General features: G+C 46.1%; 1 protein-coding gene across 2 annotated transcripts in view; it reads right to left on the bottom strand.

Moving 5' to 3' along the window:
- The window catches only part of cpne5b (copine Vb), a gene marked incomplete at both ends in the record, with an annotated part of 123,435 nt that overhangs the window by 47,704 nt on the left and 55,145 nt on the right, over positions 1-20,586 (bottom strand). For both annotated transcript variants that reach the window (XM_080000308.1, XM_080000307.1), the window contains one exon: positions 423-486. In XM_080000308.1, the coding sequence (XP_079856434.1) occupies positions 423-486 (64 nt within the window). The remainder of the gene's footprint in view (positions 1-422; positions 487-20,586) is intronic.

The raw sequence follows: 20,586 nt of genomic DNA, 5'->3' as shown, positions 1-20,586 counted from the left end.
TTCCTGGTGCATTTCATTAGACACGGGCCGCTCCACGCGGCCGTAAAGACTCGTCCCTGGTCGTCGACGGCTGCCATTTGTGGCCTGTGTGTGTGGGGGGGGGGGGATAGATAGATAGATAGATGGTTGGTGGGTGGGTGGGTTGGCCGATTAAGTAACTGATTACTCCATTCATTGATGGGCTGATCAGCTGCATGACAGCACCCAAATCAACCCCCCATTAAAATGCTTTGCAATATCCTTTCAAAGGAACAGTGAATAGTCCTGTAAACTTCAGCCCACGGTCAAAATCGAGGTGACTTCCCCCGCAGCCGTTCCCCCGTAGAATAAATTGCTGTTGCAGGCCTGGTATAGAAACATGGTTTGGCTGGACGATGCGTGCCGGTGCTCGTCCGATAAGCGAGGGTTTGGTTTGTACTCACCCTACAATTGCCCAGCTCCTCGGCCGACAGGATGATGGTGCCACATTTCTTCCCTGGGATCCCTCTGGAGAAATAAAAAAAATTAAAAAATTTAAAAAAAAAGGACGGTGAGAGCTTAATAAAGAAGGGGAAAGGATATTTCCATGGACGACTCCCCCTGCTCTTGATCGAAAAGGTCAGTAATTCATCGGCACAGCAACCGGCCTGGATCCTGACGTGTGTTTGGTGTGTTTGGCATGTTCCCGGAGTGAACGAGACCCAAATGCTGCACATAAAGGTCAAGAGGCCATTCTTTGCAGTGATTCCTACAGCTGAGAGCAGTGTTTGGCACCTCTGGACTGTTTTCAATAATTAAATAACAATAATATTTTAATGTTATTCTTCCATCGAGTGCGTTTGTTCCAGTTCTATTTTGAATAGTTACCTTCAATTAGTGTAGAGAATAACAGTGTGCAGTGTAGAATGCAAATGTTACAAGTCCAATCAGGCCTGCAGACAAAAACAACAATATTTCTTTATAATTAATTAAAAAAAATTTTTTTTACCATTAACTCATTAAAATATTATATGCACGCCATTTTCTGTTGAAGTAAAAGGCAAACTACAATTTAAATAACCTCTATTAACTCAGACTCAAACTCATGTCAAACTACTGTCTACTTTCTACGATATAAATAAAAATATTGATTCTCAAATTAAATTCCCAAATGAAGAGCCGATCACGTCTCCACACAGACGCTGGCGTTTCCTGTCTCTTCCGACTGGCGAGCTCCTTTTTCACCTCCACCTCTCTCTACTTCCCCTCCGCCCCGCGCACATGCTCTTAGATTTGACTTTGTTGCTGTCTGCTAGAATATGTATTTAAGGGCCTGTCAGACCACTCCAAATCTCTTTGGCCGCTCACTCGGCACAAGGTGACTGGTGAAATTGAACAGTAATGTACAGAAAATTACATTTAGATAGAACCCCCCCAGACAGGATCAGGTGAGATGTGAGCTCCCTACATTTCATTTCATTTCGATTTGCCACGTTTGTACATCTGTTGCTTTCACTTGAAGCATGCAGTTCACCCTTACCTCCATCCTCCAAGTCACATATTACTCGTAAAAGCTGCCGAGACGATTAAAAGCTGCGTTTGAGAGATGCGCTGCGTAGTAAGGTGTGGATTTTGGAATGATTCTTCCTCTCTTTTCGTGCGGAACCACACATTGCCAGTTTCATATTTTATACATTGATTTATCCGCACTAAACAGCCGACGCCCGGAACACTTTCTTATCAATATGCGGCGCACTTTTCCGATGGACACAAAACGCTGATACGCTCCGAGTCACGACCCGACTCTTTTACCAAGGAAATCAATGCACGACTATTTTTTCCCCACATCATATTTGTTGTTGCTGCAGCGGCACGGCAATTAGAGTGAGATGTTATGATAAATTGTCGTTTACTGTCTTGGGACGAAGTGTGTGCGTGCGTGCGTGCGTGCGTGCGTGCGTGCGTGCGTGCGTGCGTGCGTGCGTGCGTGCGTGCGTGCGTGCGTGCGTACGTGCGCGTTGTTGCTCTTCTGCATGCGTGTGAATTGACTCATTAATCAATCGTGTGTCCCAGTTAGAGGAATACTTGTTAGGGGTTTTGGCCGTAATTTATTGTTTTCCTGTGTGTTCCTGTGTTTGTGCTTGTGTACCCCAACACTAAACCTCGCGTCTCCGCAGACCAATTACAAAGCATTTACCGTGTTCAAAAGACAAAAAAACAAAAAAAAACACAAAACAACGAATCCCAGCGAATCCACAAAACCCGTGTTTCTCGAGGCAACGCCACTTCGATATCGATTTAAAGTTGTGCGGTCGTCGTTCGCTCGCCCACACACAGATTCTCCAGATGGGTTGAGGAATTCCAAAGGGTCGCGTTCAGATGAAATTTCCGTTTCGGCTCTTACCCCCCACTGTCAATAACGACATAATACTCCACACTACACTGTTCAACAGACACGTTTTATCCGTGTCTTGGACCTTGTAGCGCTGCACCCGCTGACGGTGGAGTCTTGTGGAACCAACCACGGGCCGACGCGGCGGAAATATAAAGTTCTTCCCCGGGTGAGCCCGATAACCAGGAATAGGAATATTTTGAGGCCAGGCGCACGCATTCTGGAGCAGGGCTGTATACGCCGAGCACCAATTAATTAAGGGAGCGGGCGGAGGAGAGGGCATCGGGGAGGAGGCCCGGGTGGATACGAAAAAGGGGGTCAGAGAGGCACGGCAATGAGATAAGCGCAGCGGAGAGAAGTCAAGATGAAAGGCAAAGATGACGGAGGAGGAGGAGGAGGAGGAGGGGGAGGAGGAGGAGGGGGGGGGAGGGGGAGGCGGCGTAAGACGAACGTTTGAGCGAGCGTGGCCTTTCACGTTCCCTGCACTCCCGCCGCACGTCAAAGTAAATCACCGGAGCGCTGTAGCGTAATGGAAGGGGATGATTTGTGAATGTGAACGGAGGCGTGTGCAACGGGTGCGGCTTACCTGCCCGGGGCGGGAGGACGCAAAGCCGCTCGGACACCACGGGCCGCCCGCCTCCCAAGGTTTGCTCACCGCGCCGCCGGACACGGAGGGCCAAGGGTGTTTGGATCCACACCAGAGGGTCACTGCCCAATCTGAATTAGCCTTCGCGTCTTGAATAGTAATAGTGGATGTTCAAAGTTTCTGGCATTTAAGGGGGACTTCAACAGGACTTTGGTTTTAATAAAAAAAAAAAAACAACCTCAATATACCTCAAGGCATGTAAGCATGTATTTCTAGCCCGACCCGTCCTGGGTCGATCCTCAGTTGGCTGGGGGGGCAATAGCACGGTACGCATGGACGCCTCCCAACTCATTCCGAGTCAAAATGTCTCGGTTAGAACCCTTCTCGGAAAGCTGTCGTACAATAACTGAACTGGGCGTGGTGGGATGTGACGTCATTCCGGTTCTTGGGATGAATGGATGAGGGGGGGCGGAATCTACGTTGCGTTCTCCACGCCACCACTTCCAGTCGAGGCTCAATGGGGTTCAGGTCAGGTCTCGTTGGCGTCTCGGTGTCGGTGGAAAAAACTCTCGAACAGGTTATGGGGTGCGCGCCGGGGGCGTTATCGTCCTGGAACAAGGGAACATCGCGAGGGAACAGCGTTTGCACCCCCCATTGTAAAATGCCCTCAACGTCCTGGGCTGTTAAATGACGGTGCGGAGGTATTATCGGACCCGATGACTCCCACAGGATGGCTGCTCACGGCGCGCTGTGCTCGGATCGTGCACCATGCTTAACAGTCGGCAGCAGACGTCGCGGGTTCGGAGGAATCCTTCGGCCTTCTCCGAGCATAAAGCCATCTGGATGTGGGAAACGGGCGGAAGGACGACTCAGGGGAACATGTTACTTGCTTCCGTCGCTCAGGGGTCCAGCGTCTCTGCTCCTTACACCAGGTGCTGCACCTCTGTGTGTCGGCCTCGAATACGCGCGGCGTTCCGACTGGCGGCCCGGGCCATAACGTGCAGCTTTGTGAAGCCCACAAGGTGTCGTTCCTGTTGGGACTGGGCTACGGAGGTGCATGACTCATTCTTCGGGCGCCACCTCTCAGTATTTTCTGCAATGCTCAACTTACTGCCACGGTTTTTGACACCGTTTCCCTCGACAGTGAAATAATTGTGCAAGCACCCGGAGCTGTTAATGGCTCTTAAAAACACACATATCAAAGAGTTAATTGTCAGACCTCTTCTCTAGCTAAAAAATGCTGGTAATCGGCAATTAAACTAATTTTACTCACCATTTCAGCTGCATTTGTTAATTTTAAGGTCGTGACTGGCTTCACTTTTTGGAAAATTAATAGGTTAGCGTGTTTTATTAAAGCGATTAAAAGACTGCTCTCACAGATAATTAATCAAAATGAGTTTCTAATGTGATTCACTTCCGTGATGTAACTGTGGGACAATTTCAATTTGTTTTGATGCTCTTCTCACAAATAATTTAAGTGAGCTCAAGTCCAATGAACGTAATGTTGAGCCCCGCCCTAACAGCTCAACCTGCCGCCATGACAACAGCGGGGCCCAACACACAAACTGCCGCTCCCAGGGTTGACTGCGTCAGTACACATTTGGTGCACGCTGCACAACATATGGTTTTCAGACATTTGGGAGGAGAGCATCCTCAAAACTGAGATTCTGAGTTTTCGCAGTAGGAGGATGCGCGCTCTGTACTTTTCTGCGTGTGTGAGTGATATCCACACATATCCACTGCAGGCTGATTACAATTAAATAAAATGCTTTATGCGCCATTATAGCTTTCACCCACACAACCTTCCACTTTGTTTCCCTCGCTCTCCCCTCCCCCGGTACATTGAGTTTATAAAATAGATTTTCCATTGAATGCTGCGTTAATGAATTAACAATGTTAGCTGTGCTACCGGCTATATATTTTACCCAGCAGAGAAAGGTTGTTAAATTGCTCTGGAGGAGCTTGTTAAAAAGTCAATTGGCTGCGAGAGCATTGGAGAGTGTTAAGTATTGGACAAGACACTCAGGTTAGTTCGGGTCTGTTGATTAAACGCAAAGGGCAATGCAAGTCCGAATGATAGGGCAAAACATTTTTAACCATGTAGAATTACGCAGGACAGGGGTTAATAGATAGGGGCTAGTCATCCGATAGTCAGTAATCAGAGGAATCAAATATTGTATATCTAGAGCTTCACCACATAGAAATAAAGGCGTAAATGCTCGCAAGAGATGCCAAGGATTGATTGTGATCCGATCACCCAAACCAGAGGTGGTCGGGGACGCAGTTTGACCACAATGAACACAAGTGTAAATGTAATGTTTTCAATCCACATGCAACAGCTACGCCGTGGAAATACCTTCCACATGTGGTGTAGGTGGAAAGGTATTCCTAACTTTATCCACGCATATTTCCTTTCCTATTATTCCATTAATACCCGGTTGTAAAGGTAATCCTGCTAAATCACAGCGAGACACAAACTGGATTTGGGATGTTATGCATGGAGTTAAAGGGGGCCGACAGCGTGTTTACACCAGGGATGGTTGCAAGGTTTACCTGAAACCGTTTGCCAACGGCCATGCCGGGTGGACCAACGCAGCCGAACGTGGACGCGCACTACGGAAGCTGCTCCGGCTGCGCTTGAAAGTGGGACCGTTGAGGTCTACTTCCTGTTCTCGCACTGTATCCCCGGTGCCGTGTCAAAGCCCGGGAATGTCGTCAAATGCTTTTTAGCCGCGTTAGGAAATTCAAAATAGACACGCGAACCGCTCCTGCCCGCGAAGACGCATGGAAAACCCGGAAAGGAGTAGCGGAATAACATCAGTTTGGCAGTTTCGGAGGAGGAAATAAACGGGGAAGAAAGTCCCACCCCACAACCCTGCACACCTTCATGATTACATCCCTCAACACTCTCATCAGAAGCCGCCGCAGTTTAAAGCACCGGCGGAATTTACAATTTAAATATCAAGCGACCATCATGGCGACGCCCATTTGCTTTCTATTTCCATTGCCCCAGCTGTCTGTTGTTTTGTTTTTTTTGCCACAGTTGTTGTTGTTTGAGTCGTTAATTGCGGGTTGTTCAGATAACTGTGAAATAAGCATCATTCCCAGCTGGACAAACCCCTGGTAGGGGCGGACGTCTCGCGTCTCCAGGTGAGTGTCAAAGCGCTTGCACAGCATTTGTGGGAAACGCCCCATTCTGTGGGTGTGTGTGTGTGTGTGTGTGTGTGTGTGTGCACGTGCGCTCTCGCTGCTTCAGTCTTTTAAACCCTTCACATCACTTTTGGCATTTCTGGCCAGCCTTTTCTTCTGACCCGTCGGCCCATTCGTCTTGTTCTAGTGTCAAACCTGTCCACTCTGAGCCTAAATGTGTTGGAACTTTGTTTGCCAAAATATATATATTTATTTTTTATTTTTTATTTTTTATTTTTTTGAAGGGCCATCTCAGGGATTCCGCTCCAGTGGCAGTATTCGGTTGACGGCGGAAACGGACATTGATTGTTTCTTCAGTGAGAAAGAAAAAGCCTGTGGTATTCAACCTTTCGCCACAATTTCAATTTTCTCAGCTTTTGCGGCCGTGTCGCAGCAGAGGGACAACCACATGCTGTGCGGTTGTGTTTTTTTGTTTTCTTTTTCTTAAAGCAACGTGGACTGTGAGAAGCGACTCGTTTTGGTCAAATCACCCCGTGGAGTATAATAAATGTCTGAAAGAGCCTAGAGGTTTTTAGGAGTGTATTTTTTTTTTCTTTTCTCCTTCAAACATATTTGTAGAATCCATCATCGCGCCGTCCTCTGCAGCGACGCTCACAGGACGTCCACGCTGTCTTTCTCCAGCTGTCATGTCCTGTTCCACGTTAACCCACGGCTTCCATTTTTCTTTGGGTTAGGGGTTAGGGGTTAGGGTTAGGGTTAGGGTTAGGGTGGGATGTGGGATGGCGTCAAACCGTGAGCCTGTGAAGCCCTGACAGTGGAGCCTGTGACTGTAGTGAAAGGACGGTACAAACCCACCTGACTTTACCCTCCGTGGGGAATAAAAACCCCAAATTCAACAACGTTGAAAACATAAACTTTGACCGTGACGATAAAACACAGAATTCAGGGGTCTTCACATAACATGCTTTCAGAAAGGATCTCCCGTTCACCATGCCAACAGTGACGGGCACCCAGCAAGCGCAAGTGAGGAAATATATACGTAGGAAAAAAAAAAAAAGAAGCATTTTTACTTATTTTAGGAGAGAGAGAGACTGATCCTTTTTTTGGTATCAATCCCATTGACGCTCGAATCGATCTTCGAAACGAGGCGCAGTGTTGGTAGTGTCGATACGTTTGGTATCGATCCGCCTGCCCCGAATGCATACACACTTTTTTCATGCTCTACATAACCCAATATGTCACAAGATTACTGACGTTAAAGTATATTGGGGGATGGTAGTTGTTGAGGGAGGAAAGTGTAATGATAACTCCCATTAAATATTTAGCTGCTGTTCAGCGGCTGAAAACAGTTTTTGGAAAACAGCTTGTTTGCCCCACTTATATGGAGCAAACCAGGCCAAGCATTTCTTTGTTGTGATAGACCTCCGCTCTATCGGCTCCACTTTAAAGTCCCTCTCTCCATCTCCATCTCCCTCCCTCGTTCATCTCGACGTTTGCTCTCCACCTCTCACGATCGGCGCGCCCGTCTTCCTCAATGTGTTTTGCTCTGTTTACAACCTCCAGATTGCTCCGCCTCCTCCCCTGCAGGCCCTTCCCCACCTCCCTCGCCCTCCGTCACTCTCCTTTATTAGTTTTTCCCTTTGTCTCAATCTGTCCATTAAATTTTCTCTTTCTATTTCGACGTATCTGTTTCTGTCTGCCCGGCTCAACCCTTGACAGGGTGCCTCTCTCTCTCTCTCTCTCTCGCTCTCTCTCTCTCTCTCTCTCTCTTTCTGTCCATCATTGCTTTTCAATTCCACTCTCATTTCTTTCATCCGGACCCCTTCCCTTCCCTCTTGTTTTTCTCCCCTGTCACAAAGCCAGATCTTCCTCTCTCTCTCTCTCGCTCTCTCTCTCTCTCTCTCTCTCTCTCTCTCTCTCTCTATCTCTCTCTTTCTTTCTCTCTGTTGGTATGGCTACCAGCAATTTTTACCCCGGGCTTGGTCCGCTGCTCCGCTGTGGCTTGTCATTACCTATCACATGTATGTAGATGCGCACAAACTCTGGCTGCAAAGGACAGAAATATTAAAAAAACATCTGTTGATGCAATTGGCATTTTCCCTGGCTGACATTTTTTTCTGTGATAAGGCTCCTGATTATTTTTAGCTTATCTGGCCAACAAAAAAGCTACATTTTTTTTCCTCAATTTTTCAAAATGATTCAGGGGCTTTGTGGATGTTTTTTACAATTTATATGCAAGCAAGACGGCCCCTATATACAGTACTGTATATGTGTATGCAGAGTTGCGCAATTTCTTATTTTTGGAAGAATGTGAATTGTTGATACAGAGGTTTATAATTGCTAGGTGTATTCTATTTGCAAAATCTATCTATGTGCCTATCAAGAGCCGTCTTTGTATAGTTACTCTGACTATATAATGGAAAGGACCAATGAACAAACAAACTAACTAACTAACAAAATGAATAAACAAACAAATAAAAAGATACATACATCAACCACACAAATTCTGAATGTTATGGCTAAAAAACATTACTTACTCTTTTCGAAAAGAGAACTGAGATCTCATGCAAGTCTTGCTGTGTCTATAAATGTGTGTTGGCTAATGTGTCTATTTATAAGAACACATGTATTATGCTGCACATGCACTTTAAGTGACAGGGAGCCTCTGCTTTATCATTGGTTAAACACACACACACGCACGCACGCACGCACGCACGCACACACACGCGCACACACGCGCACACACACACACACACACACACACACGAATGCCAACACCCATCTGTTTGGTTTTCTCTGGCATACGGTGGCGTCCTAATGGGGGGCTGGAACAATGTGTTGACAAAGCTGTCATGCCACTGTATTACTGTCCCCGTGTCCGTCCGTCCTTCGCCCAGCAACACGGCATAATAAATCAAGTCGATGCTAATGGAATGGACTTGTCTCCAAAAACATGCACGCACACAGACTACCATAAAACACCCACACACACAGCGAGATACACACATATGGGATACGTGCTTCTGTTCAGGTGAGAGGCATTAAATACGCTGATGTTTTTTGTTTTAGTTTAGTCTCCCTGTTATATGCACACCCAGGCGGGGTATTTAACATGTAGTGTTTATTTTATTATTCTTTATACAACCTTTATGTTATGTTATGTCCGTCGGCCTTCCTGATGATGATACACACACAAACACACACACACGCACGCACGCACGCACACACACATACACACACATACACACACACACACCCGAACAAACACGTTTCCCCGGTTCTTATATTAGACTCCTTAATCTTCCTTTGGATTCAGCCGCAGCTCTGACTTGCCATTCCTCAAGGGAAGCCTTCACTGGTGGCTGAGGTCAGCGCCCTAAGAGTAATGTCCTCTCTGGGAATAATCACACCGTTGGAATGGATCTTCTTCAAGCCAACGACCACAGTGTAAATATTAGGTGCGAGACCCCTCTTCCTCGGGGGGGTTCACTGCTCCGAGAAGAGCGATGGCAAGCGGCTTAATTACTACACGCTGGCCGCCACACGACCACCAGACCACTTCTCCCTCCCTCCCTCCCTCCCTCCCTCCCTCGTTCCTCATTCTCATTCTCATCCTCCTCCTCCTCCTCCTCCTCCTCCTCCTCCTCCTCCTCCTCGCTCTCTATCTGGATCCTCACCTCCAGGTCCAAGGTGATGGATGCCCAGGGGTATTTGCTCGGCCTACAGATGAGGCGTTTTTCAGACCAAACGGTTCTGGGGACTCCCCGAGGGGGACTAGGAACGTGTTCCGTGTTGTATTTAGTCTATAAACTTTCACTGATTTCACCTTATCAGTCCGCCGAAATCTCGCGGTCGGAATCGACTGTTTCCAAAACAAATTTGAGGCCAGAAATAAGCAATATTTATTCATATTAATATTAATATTTATTATAATAAAAAATATTAGATCCACAGAGTACATTACTGCTTGGTTACTGTTACTAAGAACATTTTTCAAGTATATTCAGTTTCAGAGTCTTTGGACTTCATATATGAAAGCAAATATCGCTGGGAATGTGTATGTCTATATATAAACAGCAAGTTTATATAAAAGAACGAAAGAATGAAAGAAAGAAAGAAAGAAAGAAAGAAAGAAAGAAAATCACAATTTCTAAAGTGTTGGTATGACCATTGGATGAAGTACACAAGTAGGATTTTTTTTACTTCACAATTCACAGACCTGGCAGATTTTAAGTGGATTATGTTCACAAACATCCAATTATCTGGACAGGAATGTGAATATGACGGTGTGAATGGGTTGAAAGAAACAAAGAAAGAAAGGGAAGAAAGAATGACTGCCGGCTCCGTCTCTGTAAATCCCCTTTTTTCCACAGGGAATCGTAACATTGCTGGATAAAAAAATATCTGTCAAAGGCGGTAGGTATGGGCGTACGGTGTGAATTGTTTGGGTTTTTTTTCCCGGCTCTCAGAGACTGGCGCTTTGGTTTCCACCTCCCCGTCTCCCCCGCCCCTCCAGCGCAATAACCCTCAGCCCAAAGTTATTAAACCAGTGTGATCAGTCTCAACCTGCTCTGCACTCTCTGCCCCCGGAGAAGGAACGTTCGCCACCTGTTCTCCCTCTCCCCGTCCGCTCGTTCCCTCTCCAGCTCTGAGCTCCGGTGCCGCTGGCGGGCGAGCGAAGAGCTTGTTACCGGCGTCCCAGCACCGCGCCACTAGCTGTAAAAGTCTTGCGCCTGATCGACATTTTTAATTAGAAACAGAATAAAATCTAAGGATAAAAAGACCTGTCTCCGTGGAGACCGGGCGGGCTTCGGTCTTCCCCTCTTTGCAGCCGAGCGCCGCGGTTAGGACTTGCCATTTTTCAGAATGTTTTTTTTTTTTCTTCTCGAAAACGAATAACCTTTAAAATATTTGTACCAAATAAATATTCGTAAAAATCCACGATTTGTGCTCTGCCGGTGTTCGGATTCGGCTCCACCCCTACTTTTACGGCAGCATTACTGCTTCCACTGACACACACTTCCATTCACAGCCGTACCGGCATTTTCCTGTGAATGATATTAAGCCGACGGCGGGGAAGTTTACTGAACGGCATTTACGGAATATCGACACCGGCTCCGGTTCCCACTTTACGCCAAAACGGAACACTGTCGGTGCATTCACAGCTTTCATCCCACATGCGAAATGGGCTTACGATGCATGTGGTGATTTGATGCTGCGGCGAAGTGATGGTTGCGGCGCCGGCGTTCGAGGAGCTCGGTGCCTGTCCGGCGCAAACCAAAACGGATGGTTGGGAGGATCTAAGTGTGGTGGAAATCTGCTTCCTTTATCGCTCTGCTCTAAGAACCTCAGCCATGGCAAAGGTTAAAAATTAAAAAGCTCAATCGCACAAAAACTCTTCTTATCAGCAAGGTTTCACTTCATTTTGGACATCCCTATTGGGCAGCTTTCGGCCGTAGAACCTGAAAAAAAAAATCGATGTAAATGTTCTGTTAACCTATGATCATTAGCCGGCTCTTATACATACTCAGATGACACAGCAGCTGGGTAGACATGATAGTCAACCACTATAAGAAGCATCTTATCTAACATAGCTCTGCAATCTCACTCTTGAGTCAAAAATATTGAAATTGGCTATTGCCCTCTTAGTACAGTAGAGGGCCAGTGAGAGGGTAGGAAAGAATATTAAGGAATATTTTAAATACAGACTTCTTTCTCAGGATGATCTGATGGTCGTGTAGGATTTGAGTGACGATGTAGAAATGTCGGCCTTTTTTGTGTTTCTCCTTCTTATTCACATTACACATGCACAGTTGTTGTGCAGGTCGAAGTATTATTATTGTGAAGGTCGATTTGCTCCCCCAGAAATCCCCACTGGATACCATGACGGCTTGATAACACCATCAGAGTAAACTGTTTTTGACGCATTTGTATAATTTTCCTCATTCAGGAGGACATGCATGATGAAATGAAGGGCATATTATACATCTGTCAAGTCTGTTTGAGAATGTGAGTCATTTTAGTGTGCTTACTTTATACCTGCATCATACATGCTTTTAAAACGCAACTTGAGTAAAATGGTCTTGACTCGGTACATGTTATGGAGAAGAATGGATGCGCGACGCCCTCACTTTATCTGTGTGGATAAGAATGCCTCAGACAAAGCTCCATTTCCTGTTCCTGCAGACAGCATTCATCAAGGCTCTCCCACGGCCGCTGAGCCATCTGTTACAGCGACTCTCATATCCTCGTGAATTCAGCCGTCGCTATCAATCATCGTGTCAGAAGGCGCCTGCTCGATACTCACTTAAAAATTGGAAATTATTCTCTACTACTTCCATGTCAGAACGAGATGCCAACTGCAAACTTAACCGCCCCCCCCCCCCCCCCCCGCCTTGTTTTAAGTGAAATATGCACAAGGAATCCACCGACGTGGAGCAAGGCAGGCAGCTTGTCAAATAACATTGATCTATTTTATTCCAGTTCCCCTGTAGTTGCAACAATGGACAAAAAACCTTGTGGCGGAGAATCCTTTTTGCAAAGTGCTCTCTGGCTAGTGTGTATTTACGTCTTTGTATCAAGTCAAATTTGCCTTGTTTTAATAAATCTGCTTCCCTCTTTAACAGAAAGGCAGCCCCTGCCGTCAAAGACGTCATCGATTCTGAGAGAAACGCCGCTAAAATGATCCAATTTAACCAGTTATTCATTCTTCTTTTTCTTCCTTTCGTGGCCCGGATGGCTCCAGGCACAAATTAGGCTTCCGGAGCTCTACGGCGCTTGCTCCGAGACGGATGTCGGCGCTGCTCCATTTGAGGCGTGATGGACGCCAGCTCGCACTTTGCCCCCCCCGCTGTCGTGAGGCGGAGGGACGACCACGCTGCCGCCTTCCTCGGCTTCCCCGCGGGGGCTGCGCATCCTCCTCCACTTCTATTTGATTAATGGCGTCTCCTGCGAGGTGGCGGGTGTAATAAAGTCAAATGAGGTTTGGAACGGCGGAGGCTTTGTAGAATGAGCGGTGGGGGTAATTGAGGAGGTGGATGTCTCAGGTGGGGCCGTGCGTCGGTTCTCCGCCTTTATGGCTCTGAAACAGTGTTTCTCTTCTCCCTTTGGCGGAGTTAGCGGAGTCAGTAATTGTGTTAGTGAAACCCTCCTTCACTGCCACGAGCCGTCGAGCCCTGCACTGCCAAAGTGCTGTTTAAAGAAAGTTTCAGTGCTGTCAGGGCCAAATTAATGATTATTTTGTTACGATAACGACCTTTTTCTGATTTGTTTAGTTTTTTTTTAGAGGAAAGTCCAAACCTACATAGCAGAGCTCCGTAATCAGAATAGATTCTGTATACATATACACGTATATATCTAAAAAACATTTGGAATTATACACGCTGGAACACTGTGTTTAAAAGAATGTGAAATGAAACTTACAGACATAAACAGAAATTACCAAAATACAGAAAGCTCTGAAATATAGAAATGGTCATCTGAGAAAGCCCTACTAAAATCCTTGATATTATCGCGAGTCTCAGTATGAGAAATGCAACCTGCACAGCTGTGCACAGGTACAATGTTTTCGAACTAAACCATGACGTGTAATCCGCTTTTGGTATATATGGAGGTTTAGAGTCTCAGCAGGAAATTTTATATCCGTGTACAATTCCACATGGATATAAAACATGTAATTTTAAGCATATTGGCAATGCCAATAAAATATCATCCTCTTTTTTATCATATGTCAATTGATGCAGTGGGGAAAAACACAAAAAGGATGTAATCTCGTAATTGTGTTGTCGTAACCGGTCTCCCTGTTTGGGGAACTATGATATCAGGCTGGCTGAGGCGTGCTTGGCAAAGGCTGTTCCCTCATCGATCCGTGCCCCCGTGTTGCTGCCTGGAGAAGCCTTCACTTCACGACTATGAAGTGGCCAAACCAATCAGTCCGGGCTGGGAGCCACGCTGCTGCTTTCTATGCTTCTCACCTCTCCACCTTTTTTTCTTTTTTGTATTTTCTGAGAAAAGCCCACAATTCAACTTCATACTTTTGATGGAAGAGTTGGTGGACACGCGAGGATATTCTAATCTGCATGCCAATTATCTTGCATGCACGGTGTGGGAGACGAGGGGGCGTGGTTAGGCCACCGTCTGCGGGTGACGGCGCCGGCCTCATCCCGCCACGGCGCTGCTGTACCGGCTGGGAGACCTTTCTCGTGTGCTGTCCTGTCTTGCAGCTGGGATGGCGTGGTGCAGGGCGCTGCAACGCTGGCGGGCCGGGCCGCGAAGCGGGGAAACCCGGACTCCGATAATTCCTTTATTTTATCGTCCTCGTTTTGGCCAGCGAGTCTTTTTGTTTGTTATTATTAACAAAACTCTCGCCATGTTGGCGCCCTGCTGCCAGAAAGACTCCGTCTCCCTCCCAGTGAAGGAGGTGGCATGATAAAATCACACCGAAATATCAAAAGCACACTGTGTCACTAATGCACAATATGTGATCTTTCTCTGTTTGCGATCCTCAATATAAATAACTGTGATACTTATTAATACCGGTACTCAGTTTTGCCTCGGACAAAAGTGCCTTGTAAATGGCGTAATGTTACGTAATGATCCCTGAATGCTCTCCTAATAAGGGCTGGAAATATTAATCATCATGAAGGGCCTTCCAGAAAAGCAGCCCCGTGTCAAAGACCCATTCATCTTTTTGTTTTCTGATCATGGCACAGGCGTCGGCCTGTGTTAATGGCGTTCAATAATCACCATTTCAGGCGGACCCCCTCAGGGACACCACCCGTCGTGCTATTACTTTTCATGGCTCCCACTTTCGTGAGGCGCAGTGTGGGGCTTGTGCTTACAGCATCAGTAAAAAGCCACCATCAGGCTAAACGCTGCGCTTTCTTTTAGTCCTCATGGGAAAGAAAGCGTCCTCTGTTTGAGGGGGAAGCCGCCACACACGGAATCGATGGGAATAGAAAGTTAACCTTGTAAACGGACTCTTCTTTGATTTCTTGATGTCTCATTTCGAAAGGCATCATTTTGAACTCATGACATTGAAGTTGCTTTACTAATTGTAAATGATACAGCAAGAGCTTGAAAGTTGGACCAGAAACTGGTATGCTTTTAAGGTGGACTAGATACGTTGGAGCTTTAAAGGTTGGACTAGTGACTCTGGCGCCTTTGGGGGGAAAATGCTGATTACCTCCTAACCTCTTTGCATTTAATGACATGCATTTTCTTTATGGGGGAAAGCTCAGCGGACCTACTCTGAAGTGTACTTACTACAGTACATTCATCACTGATGAAAGGCCATTGATCAAAATACTTGGCACAGGGGCATCCTCCGTTGGGATTCCTTGATTAGGCAAACATCTCTTTCAATCAATTTGAGGAAATTGGTTAAGATGGGAACCTAAGGACCTAACCTAAATATTTAACTGGGCTCTTTACTAAGCTCCATTGGTCAGGAGGGTTAAACTAATATCTGAATTCCACATGGAGTCAAAGCTCACCTCATGGACTCATTTTGGGAAATAAGAAGGTTGGTTGGGTTTAGCAGGGCCATATCTGGTACCAATCTCAGCAGTTTGGTGGATGACTTAAGGATATTAAAGAAAGCTCAGTAATCAGACTGAGCTCGATTCGCCAAATAATCTCTATCTCTGATATTAGCCTTCACATATCGCCATCAATGTGGAATTCAAGGCATGTGCCACAAAATCCTTACAAAGCACAACACCTCTAAACCCCCTTCCTTCTCTGTTGATCAATACAGGATTTCCTAGTCTGCCACGTCTGCTGTCAAAGAGAGTGAGCAGTCAATCAATACTTTCCAATGTCTAAGTTGCTCTAGTGGCTACTTGTCTCAATCTACAGGGTCTTGGAGTTGATTTATGTCTCTCTAGATACAGGTCAGCATTTGAAATTTGTAAGCAAACCACATTTGCATTTGTTGCACCTGAGGGTGTGTAATCCATATTTGGGTGTGTTGTACCATATTTGAATTTGTTAGCAACAGGGCTGGCTTTTCTGCATGCCTTGCTGATGACCACTGATTTTATGATGTCGGTGGGCGCCGGAAGAACTAGGGAGCCTCTCTAACTTCCCTATTTACTGGAGTACACCCGCCTTTCGTCCCCGAAAACATTGTTTTTAGAAAACAAAAAATGACTTTTCCAAGTTTGTATGGACGACTTCCAGATATTATGGAAGACTGGCAAAGGGCAACATTCAGAAAACAGACCAAACCCATAAAAAAACAAGTTTTTACTGAGTCGATTGGACGACAGATGTTTCAGCCACGGGCTTTCATCAGTGTGAGTTGGACAGAAGGCGATAACAACCAACATTCAACTGGATGTGTATGAGCACAGCACAGCAGAGCCATAAAGAGAGACAAGGATTGTTGCTACTAACACTAATGCAGCCAGACAATGACAGGGGGTGGAGAAACCCAGAGACCCAGAGAAGCTGCAGAGTGCCAATTTATCAAAATGAACGGCACCAGAGTTGAAGCAGTTTGAATCGATTATACAGACCACCGGGACTTTTTGGACGTCCATATAAAAAGCAGAGAAACTTGGAAAGTGGAAAGTGGGGAAAAAAGAAAAGTGCTTTGTGATACTTTGAGGCAGTTCCCAGTACATTATGTTACTTTTGTATTTTAGTCTATTGAGCAATACTTTTCAATGTGCTTTGGCTACTTTTAATATGCTATGGCTCTCACCAAGTGTTGCAAGCTGATGCACACATCTAGCTTGAGATATTTAAAACGACACCCACTGCCTGACACCCATTGCCCGGCTTCCTGGGTCAGACTGCCAAAGAATGACGCTTTGTTTCTCTCCAGGTACCACAAAAGTCTGTGTCATCTACAATGTGTCTTGTTCACAAAAACATCTCTGAAATTCTTTTTCAGATCAGTTAGATCAGATCCGATCGGCCTAAACAAATAACAAAGTGGGATTCGTGAAATATGCAGAGTCGAGGCTTCAGGTGAACCAGATGATAAATGCCTGTTGCTCGTAGCCTGGATAGAAATGCCTGTTTGTGTTGTTTTACATACCATGGTTCCCCGCTGACACCATAGAAAGCATGAAGACATGAGTCTTTACTGTACATACTGTATAAGTTATGCAAAAAGACTGAAGACCTAACTGCATTTTGTTCTTGTGAATCTTATATCAATCACTACCCCATCTCCTCACACCGCTTCCAAACACAAACACATCCAACCCCCTTTGATTTTATGATTCATCACACCCTTGATCCATTTGAATACAAGACGTCTACTACCGAAACTGGATTAAGTCCATGTTTCAATAAGTGGAAGCACACAGAAAATCTGTACCTCTGCCAAAGAACAGAATGCCTGCTTTTGATGGATCGAAATCTTCCAGATGTAAGTGAAGTCGGAGATTTACGAGATTTATGTCAACAATTGTTTTCATGGAGTGACGCTTGGTTTTTGCCAACTTAACCTGGATGGGTTGATTAGCCGTTGCCAGGTAATATCCCAGCCAACCAGATGAAAATTTCATCTGGAAGGTGAAGAATCCTGTTAAATCTACACAAATCGACGTCATTCTAACACACAGGCCTTGTTGTGTTCAGTCTCTGGGGCTGTGTCTCAGGATATCAGTGATCACTGATAGTTTGTGTCAGAAATACCAGCAAAATAAAACATCAACCCAAAGCCGTCCCAAAAAGCAATTCCAAACAATTTGAGCAGTTCTGCATGATTTATCCCGCTGAGAGATATTGAAAGAACCCGCCGTATTCCTCAACCAGATTTGGCGATGCGCTGGCATAAGCTATTGCATTACTGACAGACATTCCCTGCACAAGTCATTTGGAATAACTCAGACCACATCACTGGTTTTCTCCAGGACCATTCCGAATGGAGACAAACCACGGTTCGTTTTAAGATCTGCTGGCACAAAGACTGACTGGCAGAGTTTTAAACAGCATAGGAAACTCATCGGTTTGATAAGGAAAACTAAATCTGGCCACTACAGGTGTTGGATCGGGCTCCCAGACGACCACTTCAGCTCATTTGTCAACTCAATCTGTCAACTTCACTCCAAATCGGGGGATGCCACCCAAAACACAAAACTAATCACAGGAATACCAATTCATCAGGTAACTTAATTCTATTCCCACTAAAGTATTGCCAAAAAACTAATACTATGCATGCCAGGCAACACGAATTCCACACTTACGTACCTGAAAATACCAACCGTACCACAGATGATGGCCAAGAAGCACAAAGCATGTTATAAGAAACACAAAGTATTCCAAACAGCACTGAACTTCAAAGCGTTAAAAAAAAAAAAAAAAAAAGGGAAAAAGGAAAAACCCTCAAAGTACCACAAAATTATGCAGGGAATTATCAGAAGCAGCACAAAGCACAGTGTGAAGCTCAGCACGGAGCAAATTACAACATGCAACACACAACGTGGCACCGACGAAGCCAATCACAAAACATTCAAATTAAAAGTTAATTTAAACAGTAAATTAAAAGACATCTTAGTAGGCTGATTGCTTGGTTGACTGTTTTATGTTATTTACATTGTTTAGCAAAACTAACAGGCCTGTGGTCGAACAAACAAGCAGTCACATGAGAAGTTGTTCGAAGAAATGATTCCATTCCGTCAGCCTGGCTGCAAACAAAACCGTATATATAGAATTCCGGCTGTCACTCTATCTATCTGACAACTATCTTACCTCATTTATTTGGAAGAACAAGGAAATACAGCAACGATATCAAATCGAGCCATCACCTGGGGAGGATGCAGCGGGAATTTATGAGAAAATCAAATGAACCTCAAATCACCATTCCAGCCGACAAAAGCGGCGTGGATCTTTCAAAACTGTCACGGTTCAAAATCAAATATTAAAATATTAAAATATTAAAATATTCATTTGTTGGCGTTAGCGTTCAACAATCTGTGTAACCTGCTTCTCGATAACGAGAAGGTGGAAGAGTTCTTCAGCGTGCCCGAGAGCCGGGGAGTTTAACAGTGCAGACCCAAAACAACCACGCCTTGAAATATTTGAAATGACACAAACGATTCACAGACGCAGAGTGTTGCATAATTAACGCTTTGGAAATGACATCTTGCGGGCGACTCACACTGGTCTGGAGTCGAGTGGTCAGAGCGCTGCGCCGACGCTTTCGATGAGGTGTTTGTCAGAGATGATGACTATCAGTTCACTTCAGTCACGTTCAGTACATTTATTGTTCCAAAGAAGGAGACTACTGTCATATTGTCGTATTTTCGTTCTGTATTCTGAGGCTTTATTTTGACCTGCAGCTCAGCTTGTGGAAGCTCCATTTGTTTGCCAGGTGCAGGGACATGCCGACTGAAACAAAGAGCCATTGCCAACTGGTCAGGAAAAAAAGTTTGTCTACACACGTCTTACATTACGCCTGCACCCGAACCATTCTGCTTATTATTTTTTGTGTGCTTAAGTGCTCCCTCCTGTCCTCTGGCGCTCCTTGGTGCACGTGGGCACTCGTCGCTGGGGGGTGAGGGGGGGTGGGATGGGTTATCGCCTCTGCTCCTGCTGCGCTTTTCTCTGGCAGCCTGTTGGCGTCAGCAGGGGGGGCTGAGCACACTCGGCTATGTGGATGGGCGCTCTGGGCTCGTGGCCAAGAAGCGTCTGGTTGGTTGTGGTGGGACAGGTCACGCTCTTGCACAGGGCGCGGGTGGGCCCGCCATGGCACCACAGCCTGGGTCCCGCGCCTACGGCTGCGGCTGCGTCTTGTGCATGCTTATGGGGGTGGGTTGTATATGTGCATCTCAGGGGTGTGGAGTCTCCTCGTGCTCCCTGGGACTGGGTTATGCTCATCAGGGCCGGGCATAGGGGTTGCTCTGCGGGCTTCCGGCTTCTCTGGGGGCCCGGGGGTCTTCTGTGGCTGCGTGGGGGGGCGGGACTTTCCTGCGGCCGTGGGGTGTCTGTACAGCTGTGGTACTCAGGAGGGGCTTCGGAGCCTTTTCCGCTGCTTGGAGGCGCCACGACATAATACCGATCGTATACTCCAGAACCAATTATTGGGATAAGTCCTGTACATTCACCAATGGGCACACACACACACACACACACACACACACACACACACACACACACACACACACACACACACACACACACACACACACACACACACACACACACACACACACACACACACACACACACACACCACCAGCACCTGCTTTGAACACACCCCCAGGACCCTCCTGGTTGCATCCTTCTCCTTTCCTCCCTCATTTACTGCCATAACTATGACAGGAAGAGGCCACGTGCCAAATTGCTGTTCCAGTTTCCCTGGACTAAATTAACCCTGTTGTGTCGTCGAGTTATTGCAGCTGTTCTTGATGATTAAAGAATGAATAAGGAGTTCCATTGCAGGTTGAGTCGTTGAACTCCACTTGCAGACTAACTCTGTCCTAGATGCAATGAAACAAATACTCTGTGTTGTATGTCCAGCATGCTGACAACACAGGTTAAA

The sequence above is a fragment of the Zeus faber genome (assembly GCF_960531495.2).
Source record: "Zeus faber genome assembly, chromosome: 5".
NCBI lineage: Eukaryota > Metazoa > Chordata > Actinopteri > Zeiformes > Zeidae > Zeus > Zeus faber.
Note: the sequence above shows the minus strand (reverse complement) of the source record. Positions and strands in the feature narration are given on the sequence as shown.